This window comes from Hypanus sabinus, chromosome 8, assembly GCF_030144855.1.
Source record: "Hypanus sabinus isolate sHypSab1 chromosome 8, sHypSab1.hap1, whole genome shotgun sequence".
NCBI lineage: Eukaryota > Metazoa > Chordata > Chondrichthyes > Myliobatiformes > Dasyatidae > Hypanus > Hypanus sabinus.
In genome coordinates, this window is record NC_082713.1 from 169,508,823 (window position 1) to 169,529,949 (window position 21,127).

Consider the following 21,127-nt stretch of genomic DNA (forward strand, 5'->3'; position numbering starts at 1 on the left):
CCACACAGTGAGGTTTCCGCTTGAGAGGCCCTTTCCTGAACGATGAAGAACCAACTCTGTCAGTGTGTGCTCGCAGGACTGTATCCACCGTGACAGAGAGAGTTGCTGTTCCTCAGCTCCTGGAGCAGTTCCTGAGCCTGCCGCCCATCACTCCTGGGTGAGTCGGTGCCCACAACCATTGTGACAGAGAGAGTCAGACTTGGGTCCAGTCCTGCAAGCACGCACCATAACAGAATGACTCTGCTAATAATGGACCCAGCAGAGTCCTACTGCGTTGGAGAGACTGGTTGGTCTGGTTGTGTTTCTCAGTCGTCCCTCCGAGTCTCTGTCTCTGTCGGTGTTCCTATGTCTAACCTCTTAATTCCGTCTTTTCCTGGGGATTCTGCCGTTCCTCAGGTCCTGGGTGGAGCAGTGAGCCTGCCGTCTGCCGCTCCTCGATTGAGCTGGCGCCCACAATTGCTGTGACAGAGTCTGGTTGTCCTCCACACTTGGACCCAATGCTGTAACACCACCATGACACAACTCATTGGGCTGTTCAGGCATTCTATCAGGCAGATGAACCTCACTAGCAAAGTTAACCTTGGAGGCCTAGGTAGATGTGGGCCATCCCCTTGAGCTGCTTCAGTCCCCTTCCTGAGCCAATCTAGCTTCGCTTCTTTGCAATAATGTTTTATTAACTATAATGATTGGTGGAGTTGGTCTACAAGGCTTCCCAGTATTTACCCGGACACGAAGTTATACAGCATGGAAGCAGGTCCTTCAGACCAACTGGTTCATGCACACCAAAATGTCCCATTTTCTAGACTTTGGTCAATAACCTTGCAAACATTTCCAGTCCACGTACCTAGCATGATAGGTTCATAGAAGATTACAGCACAGAAATAGGCCCTTTGTCCCATCTAGTCCACACCAAAACATGAACCTCCCTAGTCCCTTTGACCTGCATCTGGACCATAGACCTCCATACCTCTTCCATCCATGTACTGTACCTATTCAAACTTCTCTTAAGTGTTGAAATTGAACCTGCATCCTCCACTTCCACTGGCAGCTCATTCCACACTCTCACCTGTCCATGGGATTGTCATCATTCAATGAACAAGAATGTCTCCTCTTTGGATGCTGGCATTGATTTCCAATGTTAATGCAACTGAAATGATATGGAAAATTCTCAGTATCACTAAACCACTCATTCCCAGAACTTGATCAGTTAAATTTATCTTGGCTTCACTGTAATTTTTTTATCTTTGCTGGTGACTCAGTGATTCAGGAACAACTTCTTCCTCTCTGCCATCTGACTTCTGAATGGACATTGGTCCCATGAACACTACCTCACTACGTTTTTGCACTGCTTATTTAATTTAACTATTATATATATACATACTTATACAGTATATATTGCAAACTCACTGTTTGTTCTACTATTATATATTGCATTGTACTGCTGCTGCAAAGACAATAAATTTCATGATATATACCATTGATATTAAACCTGATTCTGATATCGTCAGGAGCAGAATCAGAATCAGGTTTAATATCACCATCATATGCTGTGAAATGTGATGTTTTGCAGCAGCAGTACATTGCAATACATAATAATAAAAAACTGTAAGTTTTGACCAGAAGTATAAATGAAATAAGCCATGTGAAATAAGAGAAAACGCAGTAGTGAGGTTGGGAAATCTGACGGTGGAGGGGAAGCAGCTGTTCCTGAAACGTTGAATTCTGGCGTGTCACCAGAATTTATCATAGATAGCATACAGCATTAGAGCTCAGTAGAGGCCATGCAGCCAACAATGTTGTGCCAACCTTTTCCTACTCCAACATCAATTTAACCTGTTCCTCCCAGATAGCCCTCCATTTTTCTAAGAAACAATGTCTCTATATAAGAGTTTCTTAAATGACTCTAGTGTATCTGACTCTACTATCACCACTGGCAGGATGTTCCATGCACCCGCTACTCGCTGTGTAAAAAAAACTGACACCACCCCTATACTATCCCCCAATCACCTTAAAATTATGACCCTCATGTTTGCCATTTTCCACTGGGAAAAAGTCTCTGGCTAGCCACTTGATCTGTGCCTCTTATCATCTTGTGCACCTCTCATCCTCCTCTACTCTGAAGGGAAAAGCCCCAGCTCGCTCAACCTATCCTCATAAGGCATGCTCTCAAAACCAGACAGCATCCTAGTAAATCTCCTCTGCTCCCTCTCTCTAAAGCTTCAAATTCTTCCTGTAATGAGGTGAGAACCGAGCACAGTATGAGGGGTAAGAGAGTAGAGTTTTAGATGAGGAAAGATGGCCAGTAGCTGGGTTGAAGCTTGATAGTGTAGGGCTAATCAGCCTGTTTCTGCGTTGAATGCACATTTGGTAGTTCGATTTAAATTCAAAGCCTCTGCCATGCTGTCCCAGTAACAGCATTCCCTGGGAAATTCAGTAAGTGATTGGAAACAAAGAGAGAATGAAATGGACTTGGATTTGATGAAAATGTTATTTCAAAATTTTGAATATCAAGCCATTGATTTGACTAAAATACCTAAAACTCCCAACTGATTCAGCACTGCTCAGTGAGAAGGAACTATCAGCCTTCTATTAGAAGCAGCAGATCCGAAGCAAGGAAGAGTTGTGGTGTTGGAACCCGGGCCTGAGAATGAGTAACGAGTCAATGTTTGGCTGATTTAGGCACTGGCCTTAATCGAGGCAGCAGGGCCCAGGCCTTAGAGTGTACTGAAGTGGTGGGCATAGACCCGAGAGCAAGGAATGAATCCGTATTTGTCGGATTTAAGCATAGAGCCAGATTAAAAAGGACAGGAACCAGAGGAGGGGGATGGTCTAGTGTTTGGCTTGCTACTCCACAAGGTTTGCTCGTCTCTGCTGAACTGAAGCTGTGATCTGCAGCTAACAGGCTCCTACACCAACTGCAGTAATGACTGGCTTCTTGGCTGTGAACTCACTTCTATGAATTTTAGTTCTGAATGTTACTTGCTTACTTCTGATTGTTTGCACGATTTGGTCTTTTTTTTTGCACATCGGCTGTTTGTCTGCCTTCTTCATCAATGGGTTTTATTGGGTTTCTTTGTTTGGTGGCTGCCTGTAAGGAGACAAATCTCAAGGTTGGATATAGTGAACATTCCTCGTTAATAAATGTACTTTGAACTTTGGTCTTCTATCTGTATCTGGTCTCGTTCGCCACAAAAGTAACCTGCCATGGGCAGCCCGTCAGTTCTAGGAGAGCTAAGGTGGGAGAAACAGAGCAGTGCAGCCACACCCTGAGAATTTAAATGCAAACCAGATGCATCACGGTAAATACTTCCATCACTGTTTACCGTTCATGACTACAGTTCTCAAGTGAAATTTTCTGTGAATATTTTTCATCTCGATGGATTGGATGTGGAGAGGATGTTTCCTATGGTGGGAGAGTCTAGGACCTGAGGACACAGTCACAGAACAGAGGGCCGCCCCTTTAAAATAGAGATGAGGAGTTTCTTAAGGCAGAGGGTGGTGAATCTGTGGAATTCATTGCCACAGGCGGCTGTGGAGGCCAAGTCATGGGTGTATTTAAGGCAGAGGTTGTTAGATTCTTGTTTGGTCAGGGCATGAAGGGATACAGGGAGAAGGCAGATTGAGTTTGAGAGGGATCAGCCATGATGAAATGGTGGAGCAGGCTCGAGGGGTAAATGTTCTAATCCTGCTCCTACATCTTAAGGTTTTATAACAGACACCATTGGGAGTTTGGCTAAATAAAACTCTTCAATATTCTTTTGTTGTTATTGGTTGATTTGATTTATAATAAATTTAGATTATTTATCTTTTATTTATTTATTGAGATACAGCACAGAATATGCCCTTTCCGCCATTCGATCCACGTCACCCAGCAATCACCTATTTAATCCTAGCCTAATCACAGGAAAATTTACAAAGACCAATTAACCCACCAACTGGTATATTTTTGGATTGTGGGAGGAAACCAGAGCACCTCGAGAAAGCCCACACAGTCATGGGGAGAACGTATAAACTCCTTACAGGCAGCGTCAGGAATTGAACCCAGGTCACCTATATCGGAAAGTGTTGTGCTAACCAGTACACTACCATGCCATCCCAGCTGGTTCTTGTGCACAGTGGCATGTGGGATAAATTTACTCTCAGTAGCCACATCATATATATTTTTTTTCTGTAGCTGTAGCCCATTCATTTCAAGGTGTGACGGGTTGTACATTCAGAGATGCTCTTCTGTTCTCTTTCATTGTAACACGTGGTTATTTGAGTTACTGTCATTTTCCTGTCAGCTTGAACCAGTCTGACCATTCTCCTCTGATCACCCTCATTAACAAGGTGTTTTCACCCACAGGACTGCTGCTCACTGGATATTTTCTTCTTTTTTTGCACCATTCTTTATAAACTCTAGAGACTGATGTGCATGAAAATCTCAACAGATCAGCAGTTTCTCAGATACTCAAACCATCCATTTGGCACCAATGGTCAAAGCCACTTAGGTTATATTTTTCCCCATTCTGAACATCTTGAACCTCTTGACCATGTCTGCATGCTTTTGTGTATTGAGATGCTGCCACTTGATTGGCTGATTAGATATTTGCATTGATGAGTGGGTGTACAGGTGTACCTAATAGAGGGGCCACTGAGTATAGAACACTACAACACAAAACAGGCCCTTTGGCCCAAAGTGTTGTGCCAACATTTTAACCAACTCTAAAATCAATCCAGCTCTTCTCTGCTACATATCCTTCCATTTTTCTTCATCCGTGCCTATCTAAAGGTTCCTTAGATAACCCTAATGTATCTACCACCACCCCAAGCTGTGTATTCCACACACCCACCACTCTCTGTATAAAAACCTACTTAGCTCTGACATCCCTCTATACCAATCACCTTAAAGTTATGTCCCCTGGTGTTACTCATTTCTACCCTAGGCAAAGGTATGTTTATCTACTTATCAATGCTTCTTATCCACCTCTATCAAGTCAAGTTTGGATAGGAGCATAGATGGGAGAGTTGTGGAGCGCTATCGTCCATGCGCAGGTGGATAGGGTTAGGCAGAATCACAGTCTGACACAAACCAGTTGGGTCATTTCTGTACCAGAGTACTTTTATGATTTTATGTTCTATAGACAACCTGTCATCCCTCTGATCTGTTCACGTCAGATCAGATATATTAAACAAAACCACTGGGCTTTTGCCAAACATGTTCATTCCATGTACTTGATCTCTCCATCAATGGGAACAGTTTTTTCTCTTCACTCTCCCCACCCTCAACAATATTTTAATTATTTCTATCAGATCTATCCCTTGCAATCTCCTTTATTTTAAGAACAACCAGTCTGTCTGTCCTACCACAGCCCATTATCCCTGGAATCAGTTGTATAAGTCTTTTCTACCCCCTCTACAAAGCCATAAGGCCATGAGGCACAGGAGCAGAAAAGGCCATTTGGCCCATTGAGACATTCTATCATGGCTGACTTACCCCTCTCAACAGCTTTCTCCTGCTTTCTCCTCGTAACCCTTACAAATCAAGAATCTATCGAACTCGACTTTAAATATACTCAATGACTTAGCCTCCACAATCAATTATAGCAATGAATTCCACAGACTCACACTCTCAAGATAAATACATTCCACCCCACCTCTGTTCCAAATGGTCATCCTTCTAGTCTGAGTTTATACCCTCTGATCCTAGACTCCTCCACTGTGGGAAACATCTTTTCAGTCCCGGGATCATTCTCATGAACCTCCTCTGGACTTTCTCCAACATCAGTGCGTCCTTTCTTAGAGAAGGGGCCCTAAACTGCTCACAATACTGCAAGTATGGCCTCAGCATTGCATCCTTGCTCGTATCTTTTTTGGGATAGTGTAGTGGTTATCGTAACACTACTACAGCACCAGTGACCTGGGTCCAGTTCCTGCCACTGTGTATGTTCTCCCTGTCGTCGTGTGGATTTCCTCAGGGTGCTTCAGTTTCTTCTCACATCCCGGATTAGAAGACTAATTGGTTATGTGGGTGTAATCAGGCAGTGCAGGCTCGCTGGGACAGTGGGGTCTGTTACCGTGCCATATCTCTAAATATAGTAAATATTCTAGTCCTCTTGAAATGAATGCTAACATTGCATTTGCCTACCTTCCCATGACTCAACCTGCAGTTAACCTTCATGTCTCTGCAAATGTCAGGGCTCAGAACTGGACACCATTCTCCAACTGTGCCTGAAACAGTATTTTAGAAAGTTTACTATGATTTCTTTGCTCTAGTAAAGGATGCTAGTCATGATAAAGGGTCTCAGCGGTTTGTTCCTCTCTGTAGATGGTGCCTGGATTGCTCAGTCCATCCAGCATTTTGTGTGTGTAAACCTGGCCACAGATTATATGTTTTTTTTAAACTACTTTCTCAATCTGCCATGCCATCTTGAGCAAGCTACGTACATGGGCTGAACGATAGCATAGTGGTTAGCACAGTGCTAATCCAGTGCCAGTGACCAGGGTTCAATTCCCACTGCTGTTTGAAAGGAGTTTGCACGCTATCATTTTAATGTGATTGGGTAAAAGTTTAGGGGGATGTCAGAGGAGAGTTTTTACAGAGAGAGGGTGGTTCGCCCTGTCAGGGATAATGGTAGAGGTAGATAGATTAGTGAGATATAAGAGACTTAGATAGGAACACGGATGATAGAAAAATGGAAGGTTGTGTGGAGGGGGAGGGAAGTGTTGGACTGATCTTGGAGTAGGTTAAATGGTTGGCACAACATCGTGGGTTGAAAGGCCTGTACTGATCTACATTCTATGTTCTAGCTAGATATGGTGCCTATAAAAAGTGTTCATCACCCCTCACCCCCAGAAGTTTTCGTGTTTTATTGTTTTACAATGTTGTATCATAATAGATTTAATTTGGCTTTTTTTGACACTGATCAACAGAAGACGACTCTTTCATGTCAAAGTGAAAATAGATCTCTACAATGTGATCTAAATTAATTACAAATATAGAACACAAAATAATTGGTTGCATTAATATTCACCCCTTTTAATATGACACACCAAATCATTGCTGGTGCAGCCAGTTGGTTTTAGAAGCCACATAATTAGTTAAGTGGAAATCACCTGTGTGCAGTCAAGGTGGTTCAATCACTTCATTGCAGTAAAGTTACACCTGTATCTGGAAGGTCCAACCACTGGTGAGTCAGTATCCTGGCAAAAACTACACCATGAAGACAAAAGAACACTTCAAGCAACTCCATGAAAAGTTTATTGAAAAGCACAAGTCAGGAGATGGATACAAGAAAATTTCCAAATCACTGAATATTCCTTGGAGTACAGTTAAGTCAATCATCAAGAAATGGAAAGAATATGGTACAGCTGCAAATCCTCAAAAACTGAGTGATTGTGCAAGAAGGGGACTAGTGACGGAGGAAACCAAGAGACCTGTGACAACTCTAGAGGTTATAAGCTTCAGTGGCTGAGATGGGAGAGACTGCAGATACAACAACTGTTGCCTGGGTACTTCGCCAGACACAGCTTTATGGGAGAGTGGCAAAGAGAAAGCCACTGTTGAAAAAAAACTCACATGAAATCTCAGCTAGAGTTTGCCAGTGGCATGTGGGAGATGCTGAAGTCAGCTGGAAGAAGTTTCTATGGTCTGATGATACCAAAGTTGAGCTTTTTGACCATCATACTAAAAGCTATGTTTGGTATAAGCCGAACAGTGGACATCATCAAAAACGCACCATCCCTACCGTGAAGCACGGTGGTGGCTGCATCATGCTGTGGGGATGCTTCACTGCAGCAGGCCCTGGAAGGCTTGTGAAGGTAGAGGATAAAATGAATGCAGCAAAATACAGGGAAATCCTGGAGGAAAGCCTGATGCAGTCAGCAAGAGAACCGTGACTTGGGAATAGATTTGTTTTCCAGCAAGACAATGACCCCAAGCATAAAGCCAAAGCTACACAGGAATGGCTTAAAAACAACAAAGTTAATGTCCTGGAGTGGCCAAGTCAGAAACCAGACCTCAATCCAATTGAGAATTTGTGGCTGGACTTGAAAAGGGCTGTTCACTCATGCTCCCCATGCAATCTGACAGAGCTTGAGAGTTTTGTAAAGAAGAATGGGAAAAATTGTAGTGTCCTGACATGCAAAGCTGATGTAGACCTATCCACGCAGACTCAAGGCTGTAAATGCTGCCAAAGGTGCATTTACTAAATACTGACTTGAAGGGGGTGAGTAATTATGCAATCGATTATTTTTTGTTTAATAATTGTAATAAATTTAGATCAATTTGTAGAAAATTGTTTTCACTTTGAAATGAAAGTCTTTTCTGTTGATTGGTGTAAAAAAAAAAGCCAAATTAAATCCACTGTGATTCAATGTTGTAAAATAATAAAACATGGAAACTTTCAAGGGAGTGAGTACTTTGTATGTGGGCCAAGGATAGGCAAATGGCTTTCAAACCAGAGAATGCTGACATATTGTAATTTGGGAGATCAAACCAGAGTGCATGAATACATTGAATGGAAGGGCCCTGGGGAATGTTATGGAACAGAGGGGCCTCAGAGTAGAAGTCCATGGTTCGCTGAGAACAGTGTCTCAGGTAGAGAGAGCAGGCAGTGAAGAAGAAGCTGGAAAGTTATGTAAGATGGTGAGGTCACAATTAAAGTATTAGGTATATTTTTGATCACCCTGTTACAGGAAAGATGTTAGTAAACTAAAGAGAGTGCAAGAAAGATTTACTAAGACTTTGCCTGGACTTGGGGACCTGAGATATGAGAGGTTGTGGAGACTAAGACTTCATTCCATGGAAGAGAGGAAATTGAGGAGTGACCTGATAGAGGCATATACAATCATGAGAGGCATTGACTGGGTGAAAGCAAAGTCTTTTTGCCAGTGAGAAGATGCGAAAAACAAGAGGGCACAGGTTTAAGGTCAGAGGCGAGAGATTTAAAAAGGCCATCAGGGACAGCTTCTTCACTCAGAGGGCAGTGTGTATTTGGGAATGAACTGCCAGAAATAGTGGTTGAGATGGGCATGTTAGCAACTTTTAAAGTTCATTTAAATAAGTACATGGACAAGAGAGGTTAAGAGGGCTATAGACCAAACGTGGGCAGATGGGACTAGCTCACTGGACATGGACAAGTTGTGGAGCAGAGTCAGTGGGCCAAATGGTCTTAATCTGCTCCTGTGCCTTATGGTCTAAACAGCCTGTTTCTGTGTTGTACGATTCTATGACTTCAAATAACCCCTCTATACTGCAGCCTTCCACTTTACACCGACGCAAAGGCCCCCATTGCATGAGGTAATGTATTGGCATGAATCAAAGGGAGGCAGGCCAAACAAGAAACAGAGTAGGCACAAATGGGACAGTTCTTGATTCGGAAAGTGGAAGTACTGTTCTACAGGGATTGCTGCTGGGGCCTTTTCTTTTCACTATTTATATAGATGAGAGATGTACACTACGCATTGAGAAGAGTGTAGCTCACTCTGCTGAAAAGTATAAAGGTAAATAGTTGTGAGTTGTGAAAAGAACGTGTCTATACACACACACACGGGATTCCACAAAATGCTGGAGGAGCTCAGCAGCTCAGGCACCATCCATAGAGAGGAATAAACTACCGACGTTTTGGGTCTTCATCAGTCCTCACGCCTTGGATCCTGTACACGAGCAAAGACCGTGGGTCAATTTTCCTAGGACACCATTTCGGCCACGGCTGGGGAATGGTGTCCAGTTCTGGGTGTTGGACATTAGCAAAGATGTAAAGGTTAACTTGCAGGTTGGGTCTGTGGTAGGGAGGCAAATGCAAAGTTGGCATTCATTTCAAGAGGGAACTGAAGCACCCAGAGGTGATCCACACAACCACAGGGGGAACGTATAAACTCCGTCCAGACAGCGCCAGAATTGAACCTGGGTCACTGGCGCTGATTTGGTTTTCTTCTTAGAGTTGTCACCAAATGATCAATGGTCAAATATAGTTAAGTGTGTTGATGTGACATGTCTAGTGTGGTAGTGTAGTGGGCAGTGCTTGTCACCCTTACTTTCAGCTTCCACTGCTGGCTAGCAGTCTTGTGAAAGAAAGTCTCTCTTTGCCAGTACATAGCCTCTCCAACAGCAAGCCTCACGTAATGCCTCACTGGCAACACACAGAAACTGAACTCCTTTCAGACAGGCTGAATTGCAGAGGACGGGGAGAAGGTCTGGCCCCTGCACACGTAGCACGCAGGCCCACTGGCGTGTGATTTGTTAACCAGATCCCCAGCTATGGGTAAATAGCCCGACTGCCTTGTGGGCAGCCTCGGGAGAGACAATAGCCACGGGAGTAAATCCAGACAGAAAATCTGCAATGGAGCCCCTAAGGTGGCTGAACATCATTGAAAGTCCTTCTGGCAGCTCCTGCAGCCAAATATGGTGCCAAATGTATTGATTCATAAGCTTTCCTTTGGACTACAGCAGAGGCTGAGAGGGGGATCTTGACAACTGGACATTCCAGGATCTCTGGAGAGGTCGCTCCAGTGCCAAAACACCCATTGTTATTCAAGACCGACAGATGCCATCCTCATCATCATAATTAAATAATTAGTGCAAGAAGAGCAAAAATTAATGAGGTAGTGTTCATGGGTTCGTTGTCTGTTCAGAAATCTGATGGCAAAGGGGGAGAAGCTGTTCCTGAAACATTGAGTGAGAGTCTTCAGGCTCCTGTGCCTCCTCCCTGATGGTAGCAATAAGAAGAGGGCACGTCCTGGTGATGGGGGTCCTTAATGGTGGACGCTGCCATTTTCAGGCATCGTCTTTTGAAGGTGTCCTCAATATTGGGAAGGCTGGCTCCCATGATGGAGTTTGCAACCTCCTGAAGCTTTTTCCGATCCTGTGCAGTGGCCCCTCCATATCAGACAGTGATGTAACCAGTTAGAATGCTCTCCACAGTACATCTACAGAAAGTAGCTGGAGATATAAACTGTTAAAATCAATTAATAATTCCAATGTGTGAAGAATGTCATTGAAATAAAAGACGCAATGGTTTTTAATCAAAGTTTAGAACTGCTGAGGATTTGCTACGCTCTTGAGTTTTAAATTAGTTTTGTCATAGATAGGAAATTATTCTCAAATAGAAATTTTATCCACTCAAAATTAATCTTTCTGGGATTAGAAATATTTGATTAAGAAATTCAATTTGCTGATATTTGCATGAAAATATTACCCTGGGACGAGAGCGAAGACTAAGAGAGGAGAACGGGTTCTTCAAAGATTGTTTAGAGCTTGGTCTCTTAAATTAAATCTTCAGGACAATGTGTCCTCCTGTTTTGTTTTCACTTAGAGGAAATAATTCACGAAGACTGCTGCTGTTTTTGACATTAGCAGGTTGCATTAAAGAAATGATCCAGTCAGCTCCTGTGGTGATGAAGCAGAGATCTTACCATCAGCAAATGATGGCTCTAAGACATGAGATGGGCTCGGTGTAAGGTTGATAAGTGATGCTTAAGGATATAAAAACCAGGTGTAATTGTTTCGCACCAGTCTCAGGCTGACTTCTTTCTTGGTCGCTCTTGTTTAGATGCAGTCCTGCTCTATCTCTTGAAGTGAACTACAGCAAGATTTCAGGAATGTTTGGCTCGGTTTATAGTGCTCTTATCATCTCTGTGCTCTTCTCCCTAGACTGCTCTGCTTTCTCTGTCCGAAACATGGAACAGCCAGAAGAAAGCAGTGTACCCCAGAGAGGCTTTGGCCGGGAGATGGTGGTGCCTGTTGGGAATCTTCTGAAGAAAGGAAGACCTTCAGACTCATTCAATACTGACCAGCGTCTTCAGCCAGGCCAGCTCGACCCAAACCACGTTGGCATTCCCGTAAGTGGTCTTAATGTGGATAACAAGTCCACAGCTGATAGTTTCAACATCAATTTATCCTTCTGATCATTTTTCCTCTTCCCCTTTCCTTTTCTTCTATTACCCACCCTGGCCTCTTAACTCTTCTCCTCACCTGCCATTCATCTCCCCCTGGTATCTGTCCTCCTCCATTCATGGTCCACTCTCCGCTCTTATCAGATTCCTTCATCTACAGCCCTTTACCTTTTCCACCTATCACCTCCCAGCTTCACCCCACCTCCCTCATTCACCTGCAGGCTTCTCTTCCTTCCCCATATCCACCTTCTTACTCTGGCATCTTCCCCCTTGCTTTCCAGTCCTGGTGAAGGGTCTCAGTTCAAAATGGCGAATCTTTGTTCATTTCCATAGATGTTGCCTGACCTACTGAGTTCCTCCAGCATTTTGTGTGTGTTGCTCTGGATAAAGAGTCTGCTGGAGGCTGAAGAAGATGGCCTGTTATGGGCAATACTTGCAGGCTGTGTGTTGGCTGTTAATGCATATGACACATTTCACTGTATATCGTGATGTACATGTGATAAATACTTTATGTAACACCCTTTTGTATCGAATGAAGTGGCCACTGAGCGTATGTTCATGGTCTTCTGCTGCTGTTACACATCCACTTCAAAATTCAACGTTTTGTGTGTTCAGAGATGCTCTTTGCATACCACTGTTCAGTTGATGTTGCATTCCTGTCAAATTGAGGCACACCCATTGGATTCAGAAATAGCTTCTTCCCCTCTGCCATCTGATTTCTGAATGGACTTTGAACCCATGAACACTACTTTCCATTTGTTTTTGCGCTACTTATTTAATTTAACTATTTAACATATATATTTAATGTAATTCCAGTTTTCTATATCATGTATTGCATTGGACTGCTGCAGCAGACCCAACAAATTTCATTACATATGTTGGTGACATTAAACTTGATTCTGAACCAGTCTGGCCATTCTCCTCCAATCTCTCTCATTAAAAAAGCATTTTCACCCTCAGAACGGTGGCTCGTTAGATGCTTTTTTTTTGTTTATTGCAGCTTTCTCAGTAAACTCTAGGAACTGTTGTGCATGAAAATCCCAGGAGATCAGCAGTTTCTGAGATACTCAAACCACCCCGTCTGGCACCAATAATCATTCCACAATTAAAGTCACTTAGATCACATTTCTTCCCCATTCGGATGTTTAGTCTGATCTACAACCAAATCTTTTGATCATGAATGCATGCTTTTATGCATTGAGTTGCTGCCACATGATTGGCTGATTAGATATTTGCACTAACAAGCAGATGTACAGGTGTACCTAATAAAGTGGCCACTGAATGTAAAGCTAAATCAAATCTGCTCTTTCTGTTTTGATTCAGTTTGATAAATGTAACATACCTTGTTGGCAGATAAGGTTTCCCCGGACTCCCCATATTCCAGGAGATAGAATGTAAATCACCTCCCTTCTTTATAAAATACCAAGGGGGCTTTCACTGCAGAAATAGTCTCTCATCCTGGCTACAGAGGCGGACAGGTGGTAAAGGAAGGTGTACAGCATGCTCGTCTTCATTTGTTGTGAAGCTATGTTGCAGATTTATAAAACTCTAGCCTAAACTAACTGGAGGCTACACCTGGAGTACTGCATACTGTTCTGCCTCCCCATTACAGGAAGGGTGTGGAGACTTTGGAGAAGGTGCAGAAGAGATTAAAGGGCATGTGCTACAAGGAGATGTTGGGCAAACTTGGGTTGTTTTCTCTGGAGCAGTGGAGGCTAAAGAGAGACCTACAGGGCCACAGGGAGAGCAGAAAGCCATGGGTTGATATGTCTAATACCAGAGGGCACTCATTTCAGATGAAAGGGGCGTTTTTGTACATAAAGACCGGTGGCTGTCTGAAATGCACTGCCAAGGATGGTGGCGGAGGTAGGTATGTATGATTGAGGCATTCAGGAGACTTTTAGATGGGCACAGGGAATGGAGGGATATGGACATTGGGTAGGTAGAGGGTAATAATTTACTTGTCCATTTGATTACCAATTGACTGAGTTCAGCACTACATTGTGGGCTGAAGGCTCTGCCATTGTGCTGCATTGTTCCACACTCTGTTACCACCTTAACAGTCAGAATTGGATTTAATATCATTAGCATGTCATGAAATTTGTTTTCTTTTTAGCAGCAGTACAGTGCAATACATAATAGAAAAATATGAATTACAATATATATAATAGTTAAATTTAATAAGTAGTGCAAAAAAAAGTAGTGAGTTAGTGTTCATGGGTCCAATGTCCTTTCAGAAATCTGATGGAAGGGAGGAAGAAGCTGTCCTTGAATTGTTGAGTGTACGTCTTCAGACTCTCATACCTCCTTCCTAATGGTAGCAATGAGAACAAGGCATGTCCTGGGTGATGGGGGTTCATAATGATGGATGTGGCCTTTTTGAGTCATCACTCATTGGAGATGTCCTTGATACCGGGGAGGCTGGTGCCCATGATGGACTGACTGAGTTCAGGACTTTCTGCAGTTTTTATGGGTCCTGTGCAGTAACCTCACCCGCCCCCCCCCCATACCAGACAGTGATGCAGCCAGTTAGAATGCTCTCTATGATACACATGGACAACTGGTTCACACTTCGAGTACTGTACTTATCCAATTTCCGTTTGGAAGTTACTATGCACCATTGCTGGGGAATGAAATGATTCTGGGTTTTTTTGATATCCCTAAAACAATGTTGCCCATCAGCTGAAAAATGCACAAAAATCACTCAATCACAACAATTTCTCCACAGGTTTGCAAAGAATGGCATCAAAGAACAATGACTAAAAGTAGAGAGAGAAAGGAAACTTTCTGCCATTGTAGAACAAACGTTTGTACGTGTCAGACTTTTGAATCTAATAATTTTATGGAAGCTCCTTTGTATGCTGAACTTCAATGAAGAAGTTTCATTAAAAACCATGTTCTAGTTCCCAACACACAGTAGTTTGTTTGAAACCAGAGGATGGTTTGTAATGAAACTGCTTCTTTATTCTTTCAAGGAGTGTATCACACTACATAATAATTCAGTCCAATAAACAAACATGTTCTTTTTGTCTCTGTTTCCTTCTCCTGACTCCTTGCAGCTTCTGGTTAACGAACAACCAGTGTTGCAGACCGATCCTCTTCAATCCTTATCACTAACAGACCCACCATACCAGCTCCCCTGTTAAATTCACTCTTAATCTTGTAGATCTTCTGCTGGTCGAGGCCAAGTGATGGGGTAGAGACCATAAGATAGGAAAAGAACTTGGCTGATTGGCCCATTGAGTCTGCTCTTCCATTCCATAGTGGCTGATTTATTATCCCTCTCAACTCCATTGTCCTGCCTTTTCCCCGTACCCTTAGACACTCTGAATATTCCGCTTTAAATATACCCAATTACTTAGTTTCCACAGCTGTCTGTGGCAATGAATTCTACAGACTCACCACCCTCTGGCTAATGAAATTCCTCCTCATCTCTGTCTACAGGGACATCTTGTATTCTGAGGTTGTGCCTTCAGGCCCTGGACTCCACCACTATAGAAACCATGCACTCTTTCTAGGCCTTTCAGTATTTGTTGGGTTTCAATGAGATTCCCCCTTCATTCTTCTAAATTCCAGTGACTACAGACTGGAGGTTCACCGCACTCTGGCTAAAGAAACTCCTCTACATTTCTGTTCTAAAGTCAAGGCCACTCTAACCGTGCCTCCTATGATCTTGTGCATTTCTATCAAATCACCTCTCATCCTCCTTCACTCCAGAGAGAAAATCCCTAGCATACTCAACCTATCCTCATAAGACGTGCCCTCTAATCGGGACAGGATCCTGGTAAATCTCCTCTGCACCCTCTCTAAACCTTCTACATCCTTCCTATAATAAGGTGACCAAAACTGAACACAATATTCTAAGACATACATTTAGGGTTGGGGTTAGTGAGCTATGGGGGTGTTATGTTGGTGCCAAATCACCATGCCCAGAACAGTCCTCACTGTTTTGACTTGATGCAAACAACACATTTCACTGTATATCTTGCTGCACATATGACAAACAAATCTAATCTAATCTATATATTTTAAGGTGCTGCGTAATTGCAAATTGTAACTGAAATCCATTTTTGTTTTCTATTTAGGATCTGAGTTTCAAGATGTATCCTGAAACCTTTGAGCAACCTTTCGAATTCCAGAAATTCCTGAAACCACCTCTGGTCTTTAGATTGATGAAAGGGCCACCTGATTTCTTGGCCAAGAGAACAGAAAGCTCACATCTGTCTAACCAAGCAGAACTGTCTGATCTGCCAGAGGTGCACAGAGAACATGGAGATGAAGAAAATGGGGTTGTGTTTCCCATGGGGAGGAGAAATTTTGATGGTAGGTTGTTGGTCTCTGGGCAGGGCTGTTGAGGAAAGGTTCATGATCTATGAGGGGAGCAAGGGAGAACTCACAAGTCATGGATCTAAATATAGGAACTGAAATAATCCATTCAGCCCATCAAGACTGCTCTTCCATTGACCATAGCTGATTTATTTTCCCATTCAACCCGTCTTCCCATAACTTTGATGCCCTTTAAGAGAAGGCAGTTTCTACTGGCATGGTAATGTAGTGGTTAACATAACCACTACATAACACTATTATGGCACCAGCAACCCAAGTTTAATTCCCACTGCTGTCTGTACGGAGATTGTATGATCCCCCGTGACTACTTGGTTCTGATTTCCGCCCACATTCCAAAAACGTACAGATTAGTAGATTAATTGGTCACATGGGTGTAATTGTCTCATTGGGCTGGAATTGCCATACTGTATCTCTAAATAAAAACAAATCAGCTGAATATTCTTAAGACCTATTGAGATAGTTTCTTGAGATGTAAGGAGGTGAAAGGTTGCTAGGGGATTCAGAAAGGCTGAGCTGTGATCATACCAGATCAGCTCTGATTGTAATAAATGGTGAACATATTTAGAATGCCCTCTGGTCCTACATTAGACAGCGAATATGGTTTTTAAAAATTGTAATAATAATCTTGTTAGTATTATAAAATAGGGTGGTGATCAGCTGGGAAGTGGGCCAAGGAATGGCAAAAGGAGTTTAATTTATATGAGTGAGAGGTATTGCATTTCGGAAAGTCAAATCCAGGTAAGACTTTCACAGTGAACTGTAGGACTCTGGTGAGTGTTGTAGGACAGAAGGACCTTTGTGTTTAGATACATGGCTCCCTGAAAATTGAGTCACTGGTACACAGGGTGGTGAAGAAGTCTTTTGGCCTGCAGGCCTTCGTCAGTCAGGAAACTGCGTATAGAGCTTGTGAGGTTATGTTGCAATCCTAGATATTGTGAAGGCCACACTTAGAGTATTGTGTTCAGTTTTGGTCTGCTGCTATAGGGAAAACGTTGCTATACAGGAAAGTGTTCATAAAAATTTAGCAGGACTTGAGGGCCTGAGTTATAGAGAGGGAGGTTCAAGGCTAGAACATTTATCCTTGGAGCATAGAAGACTGATTAGTGACTTTATATGTGTAGAAGATCAAGAGAGGGGTATTAATGTGGTGAGTACACACACTTTTTCCTGAGTTGGAGAGTCATGAACTACGGGGCACGTTTAAGGTGAGAGGGGAGGGATGTAATAGGAACTTGATGGGTATCATTTTTTTTTAAACTGAGGGTGCCACATACAGAGAACAAGCTGCCAGAGGAAGTGGTCTAGGCAGGAAGAGTAGCAACTTTTGAAAGCAGTTGGATAGGTAAAGTTTAGAAGGATATAGGTTGATGCTTGTGCAAAGGAAGCAGGAAGGGAGCTACTCGGCTTCGATGTTCCTATCATTCGTTTGATGGGGTTTCTTGTTTTGCAGATGTCTGTGAAGAGCATGAATTTCAGGTTGTATACGTTCTCTGATATTTGAAATATATGGCATGAATTTAAAGTGAAAGGTGGCAAGTTCAAAGGAGATATTAAACACAGACAGTAGTAGGTTCCTGGAATGTGTTGCTGGAATTGAAATTTTAAAATGAAATTAGCTTTAGTATTTGTCAGATGTACATCGAAACATACAGTGAAACGTGTCTGCATCAATTCAAACCAGTGAGGATCGTGTTGAGTGGTGGTGAAGGTAGGTATGATGGTGTTTAAGATGGCTTTATTTGTATCTATATCTTTTTGGACTTTTAAGAGATATTTACATAGACACATAAATGTCAGGGAATTCCAGTAACATCATGAAGGGTGTCACCCACTCTGCTCATGGACTGTTTGCCCCACTCGCATCAGGGAGGAGTTTACACATCATCCACACCAGGACCACCAGACTCAAAAGCAGTTACTTTCTCCAAGCAGCAAGACTGATAACACCTGCGCCCACTACCTCCACCACTTCTTTACAATTTCCTGTTAGTCTGCTTATGTTCAGCTTGGTGTCACTTTAATGAACATGCAATCAATCTCTTTGTGTAGAAGCTATTTATTTTTATTGTTTATTATTATTGTTCATCTTTTGTAGTTTCTTTTAGTGCTGCATTGGATTCTGAGTAAAAAAATATTTCGTTCTCTTTTACAATTGTGAACGGGAAATGACATTAAACAATCCTGAATAACTTGAAACAGAAGGAGATGGGCATTGTGTAGGCAGAATGGATTAGTTTAGTTGGCAATTTGAATACTAATTAGATCAGAACAACATTGTGGGCCAAATGGCCTGTTCCTGTGCAGTACTATTTCATGGATGAGCTTCTGGCCAGCATGCGGTATTTGGGCAGAATGGCCTATTTCCATAAATTCTATTGCATTTCTTAATTCAAGTTGATCATTAGTTAATTGAAAGTATGTATTGTATGTTACCCCACACTACCCTGAGATTTATTTTCTTGCTAACATTCACAGTAGAACTGATGAAAAACTACACACAGACTGGCAAACAACCAATGTGCAAAAGACTACAAAATGTGCAAACTCAAAAGAAAAACAAATAACATTGAAGCATGAATTGTAAACAATTCTTGAAAGTGAGTCTGAGAGTTGTGGAATCAGTTCAGTGTGGAGGTGACTTTAGTTATCCATGCCAGTTCAGGAGCCTGGAGGTTGATTTTCCTGTGAAAGCCCACAAGAAAATGATGTTACCTGGGTTTCAGCAATTAAGTTACAGAGAAAGGTTGAACAAGTTAGGTCTCTATTCATTGGAGCGTAGAAGGTTGAGGGGGGATTTGATCGAGGTATATAAAATTTTGAGAGGGATAGATAGAGTTGACGTGAACAGGCTGTTTCCATTGAGAGTACGGGAGATTCAAACTAGAGGACATGATTTGAGAGTTAGGGGGCAGAAGTTTAAGGGAAACACGAGGAGGTATTTCTTTACTCAAAGAGTGATAGCTGTGTGGAATGAGCTTCCTGTAGAAGTAGTAGAGGCCAGTTCAGTTGTGTCATTTAAGGTAAAATTGGATAGGTATATGGACAGGAAAGGAGTGGAGGGTTATGGGCTGAGTGCGGGTAGGTGGGACTAGGTGAGATTAAGGGTTCGGCAAGGACTAGGAGGGCCAAGATGGCCTGTTTCCGTGCTGTGATTGTTATATGGTTAATCTGAAGGTATTATATGGTTTCTTATACCTACTTTGATATTAAATTTAATAAGACTTTGACTCTCCAATCCTGATTCTAAGTTGCATAATCATAAATGAGAGATGAAGCTATAATTTAAAGTTATGCAGGAACTCAATAACATTAAAAACATAAGAGATTCTGCAGTTGCTGAAAATCCAGGACGCTGCCTGGCCTGCAGAGTTCCGCCAGCATTTTGTATGCAGTAATCAATATTATATTTCTTGTGTCTTTCAGTTCTCCGCTGTATGCTGGGACGTGTGTACCGACCTTGCTGGCAAAACTGACCACCACGTTAATGGCACGCAGGGAAACTCAACACAACTTTCATTCTTGCTTCGCTCCAAGTGGCCATCGTCATTCATCTGTGCTCCTTGACTTAAACAGTTAAAGTTTTAATGTGAAATTGTGTGTGACAGCCAGTAACCATTACAGTAACCATTAAATGCATTGATAGTTGTAACATTACACTCAGAGCACATTGAAAATAAAGTCAAACAAACCGATGGAGTAGCATTAATGGACTTAACATTTAAAATATAATAGAAGAAAAAACATATTAAACTCTGAAGAAGCTGGTGAGCTTCAATTGTCCAGGGATTAGCTTGTTCTTAGTTTTGTTGTCCTTCAAACCTCTTTGTGGTTGCTTGCACCGTTGCCCCTCCAGGTTGACTGATTTCACGTCCGTACAACCTGGTGGCTTATTCTCATCACCAGAGTCCAGCTCCAGCCGTTTCCGCTTCATCTCTTTCCGGCTGCCTTCCTGATTCCCGGCCTTCTCAGTCCCAGCTTTCCCAAGATTTGCTCTGTCTGTTGGCTTTGTTGTGGGTTTTGGCTTCCCTGTGACCAAAGAACATGAGAAACAGGAGCAGGAATTGGCCGTCAGTCACTCAAGCCCAGTCACCATCTCCCTGTGTTATCCCCACATCCCCCATTCCTCTGACATCCAGAAACCTATCCACAGCCGTTTCAGCTCTTGAATAGGGCAGGGACAGATGCCACGAGGTAACATTGCAGCACTCTACACCTCTCGTTAGATCACACTTAGAGTATTGTGTAGAGTTCTGGTTGCCTCGTTATAGGAAGGATGAGGAAGCTTTAGAGAAGGTATAGAAGAGATTTACAAGGATTAAAGAACATATCTTGGGAGGGAGGTTGAGAGATCTAGACCTTTCCATTGTGGCAGGATGGAGTATGAGAAACTACTTAATAGAAGCGTATAAGATTATATGTATAAAATAACCTTACCTGTGATATCACCCCTAAACTTTTCCCCAATGGCCAATACCAGAGGATATACATGTATAAACCCTGGTCTAAACCCTAAAAATTTATCTATTGGTATTGGCCATTGCTGTCTTGGGGAAAAGGTACAGGCTGTCCACAATTCTTCATAAGTCCATAAGGCATAGGAGCAGAATTAGGCCATTCAGCCCATTGGGTCTGCCCCACCATTTCATCATGGCTGATCTTAATATCCTTCTCAACTGCATTTCCCTGTAATCACTGACACCCTGACTAATCAAGAACCTATCAAACTCCACTTTAAATATACCCATTGATTTGGCCTCCACAGCCGTCTATGGCAATGAAATCCACAGATTCACCACTGTCTGGATGAAGAAATTCCTCCTCATCTCAGTTCTAAAGGGAAGACCCTCAATTTTGAGGCTGAGCCCTCTGGCCCAAGACTCTGCCACTACTGGAAACATCATCTCCA

General features: G+C 42.6%; 3 protein-coding genes across 4 annotated transcripts in view; 1 reads left to right on the forward strand and 2 right to left on the reverse strand.

The window, feature by feature from the left end:
* The window catches only part of dram1 (DNA-damage regulated autophagy modulator 1), a 533,733-nt gene that overhangs the window by 312,010 nt on the left and 200,596 nt on the right, over positions 1 to 21,127 (reverse strand). The window lies entirely within an intron of this gene.
* On the forward strand, positions 130 to 19,781 carry pmch (pro-melanin-concentrating hormone). Its single transcript, XM_059978523.1, has 4 exons — positions 130 to 286; positions 11,633 to 11,820; positions 15,960 to 16,197; positions 19,645 to 19,781. The coding sequence occupies exons 1-4, from the start codon at positions 235 to 237 to the stop codon at positions 19,692 to 19,694; spliced, it is 528 nt and encodes a 175-aa protein (XP_059834506.1). The 5' UTR covers positions 130 to 234; the 3' UTR covers positions 19,695 to 19,781.
* parpbp (PARP1 binding protein) overlaps positions 19,464 to 21,127 on the reverse strand; it is a 44,459-nt gene continuing 42,795 nt past the window's right edge. The window contains exon 11 of the mRNA XM_059978511.1: positions 19,464 to 20,247. Coding sequence (XP_059834494.1) covers positions 19,967 to 20,247 — 281 coding nt within the window. The 3' untranslated portion in view covers positions 19,464 to 19,966. The remainder of the gene's footprint in view (positions 20,248 to 21,127) is intronic.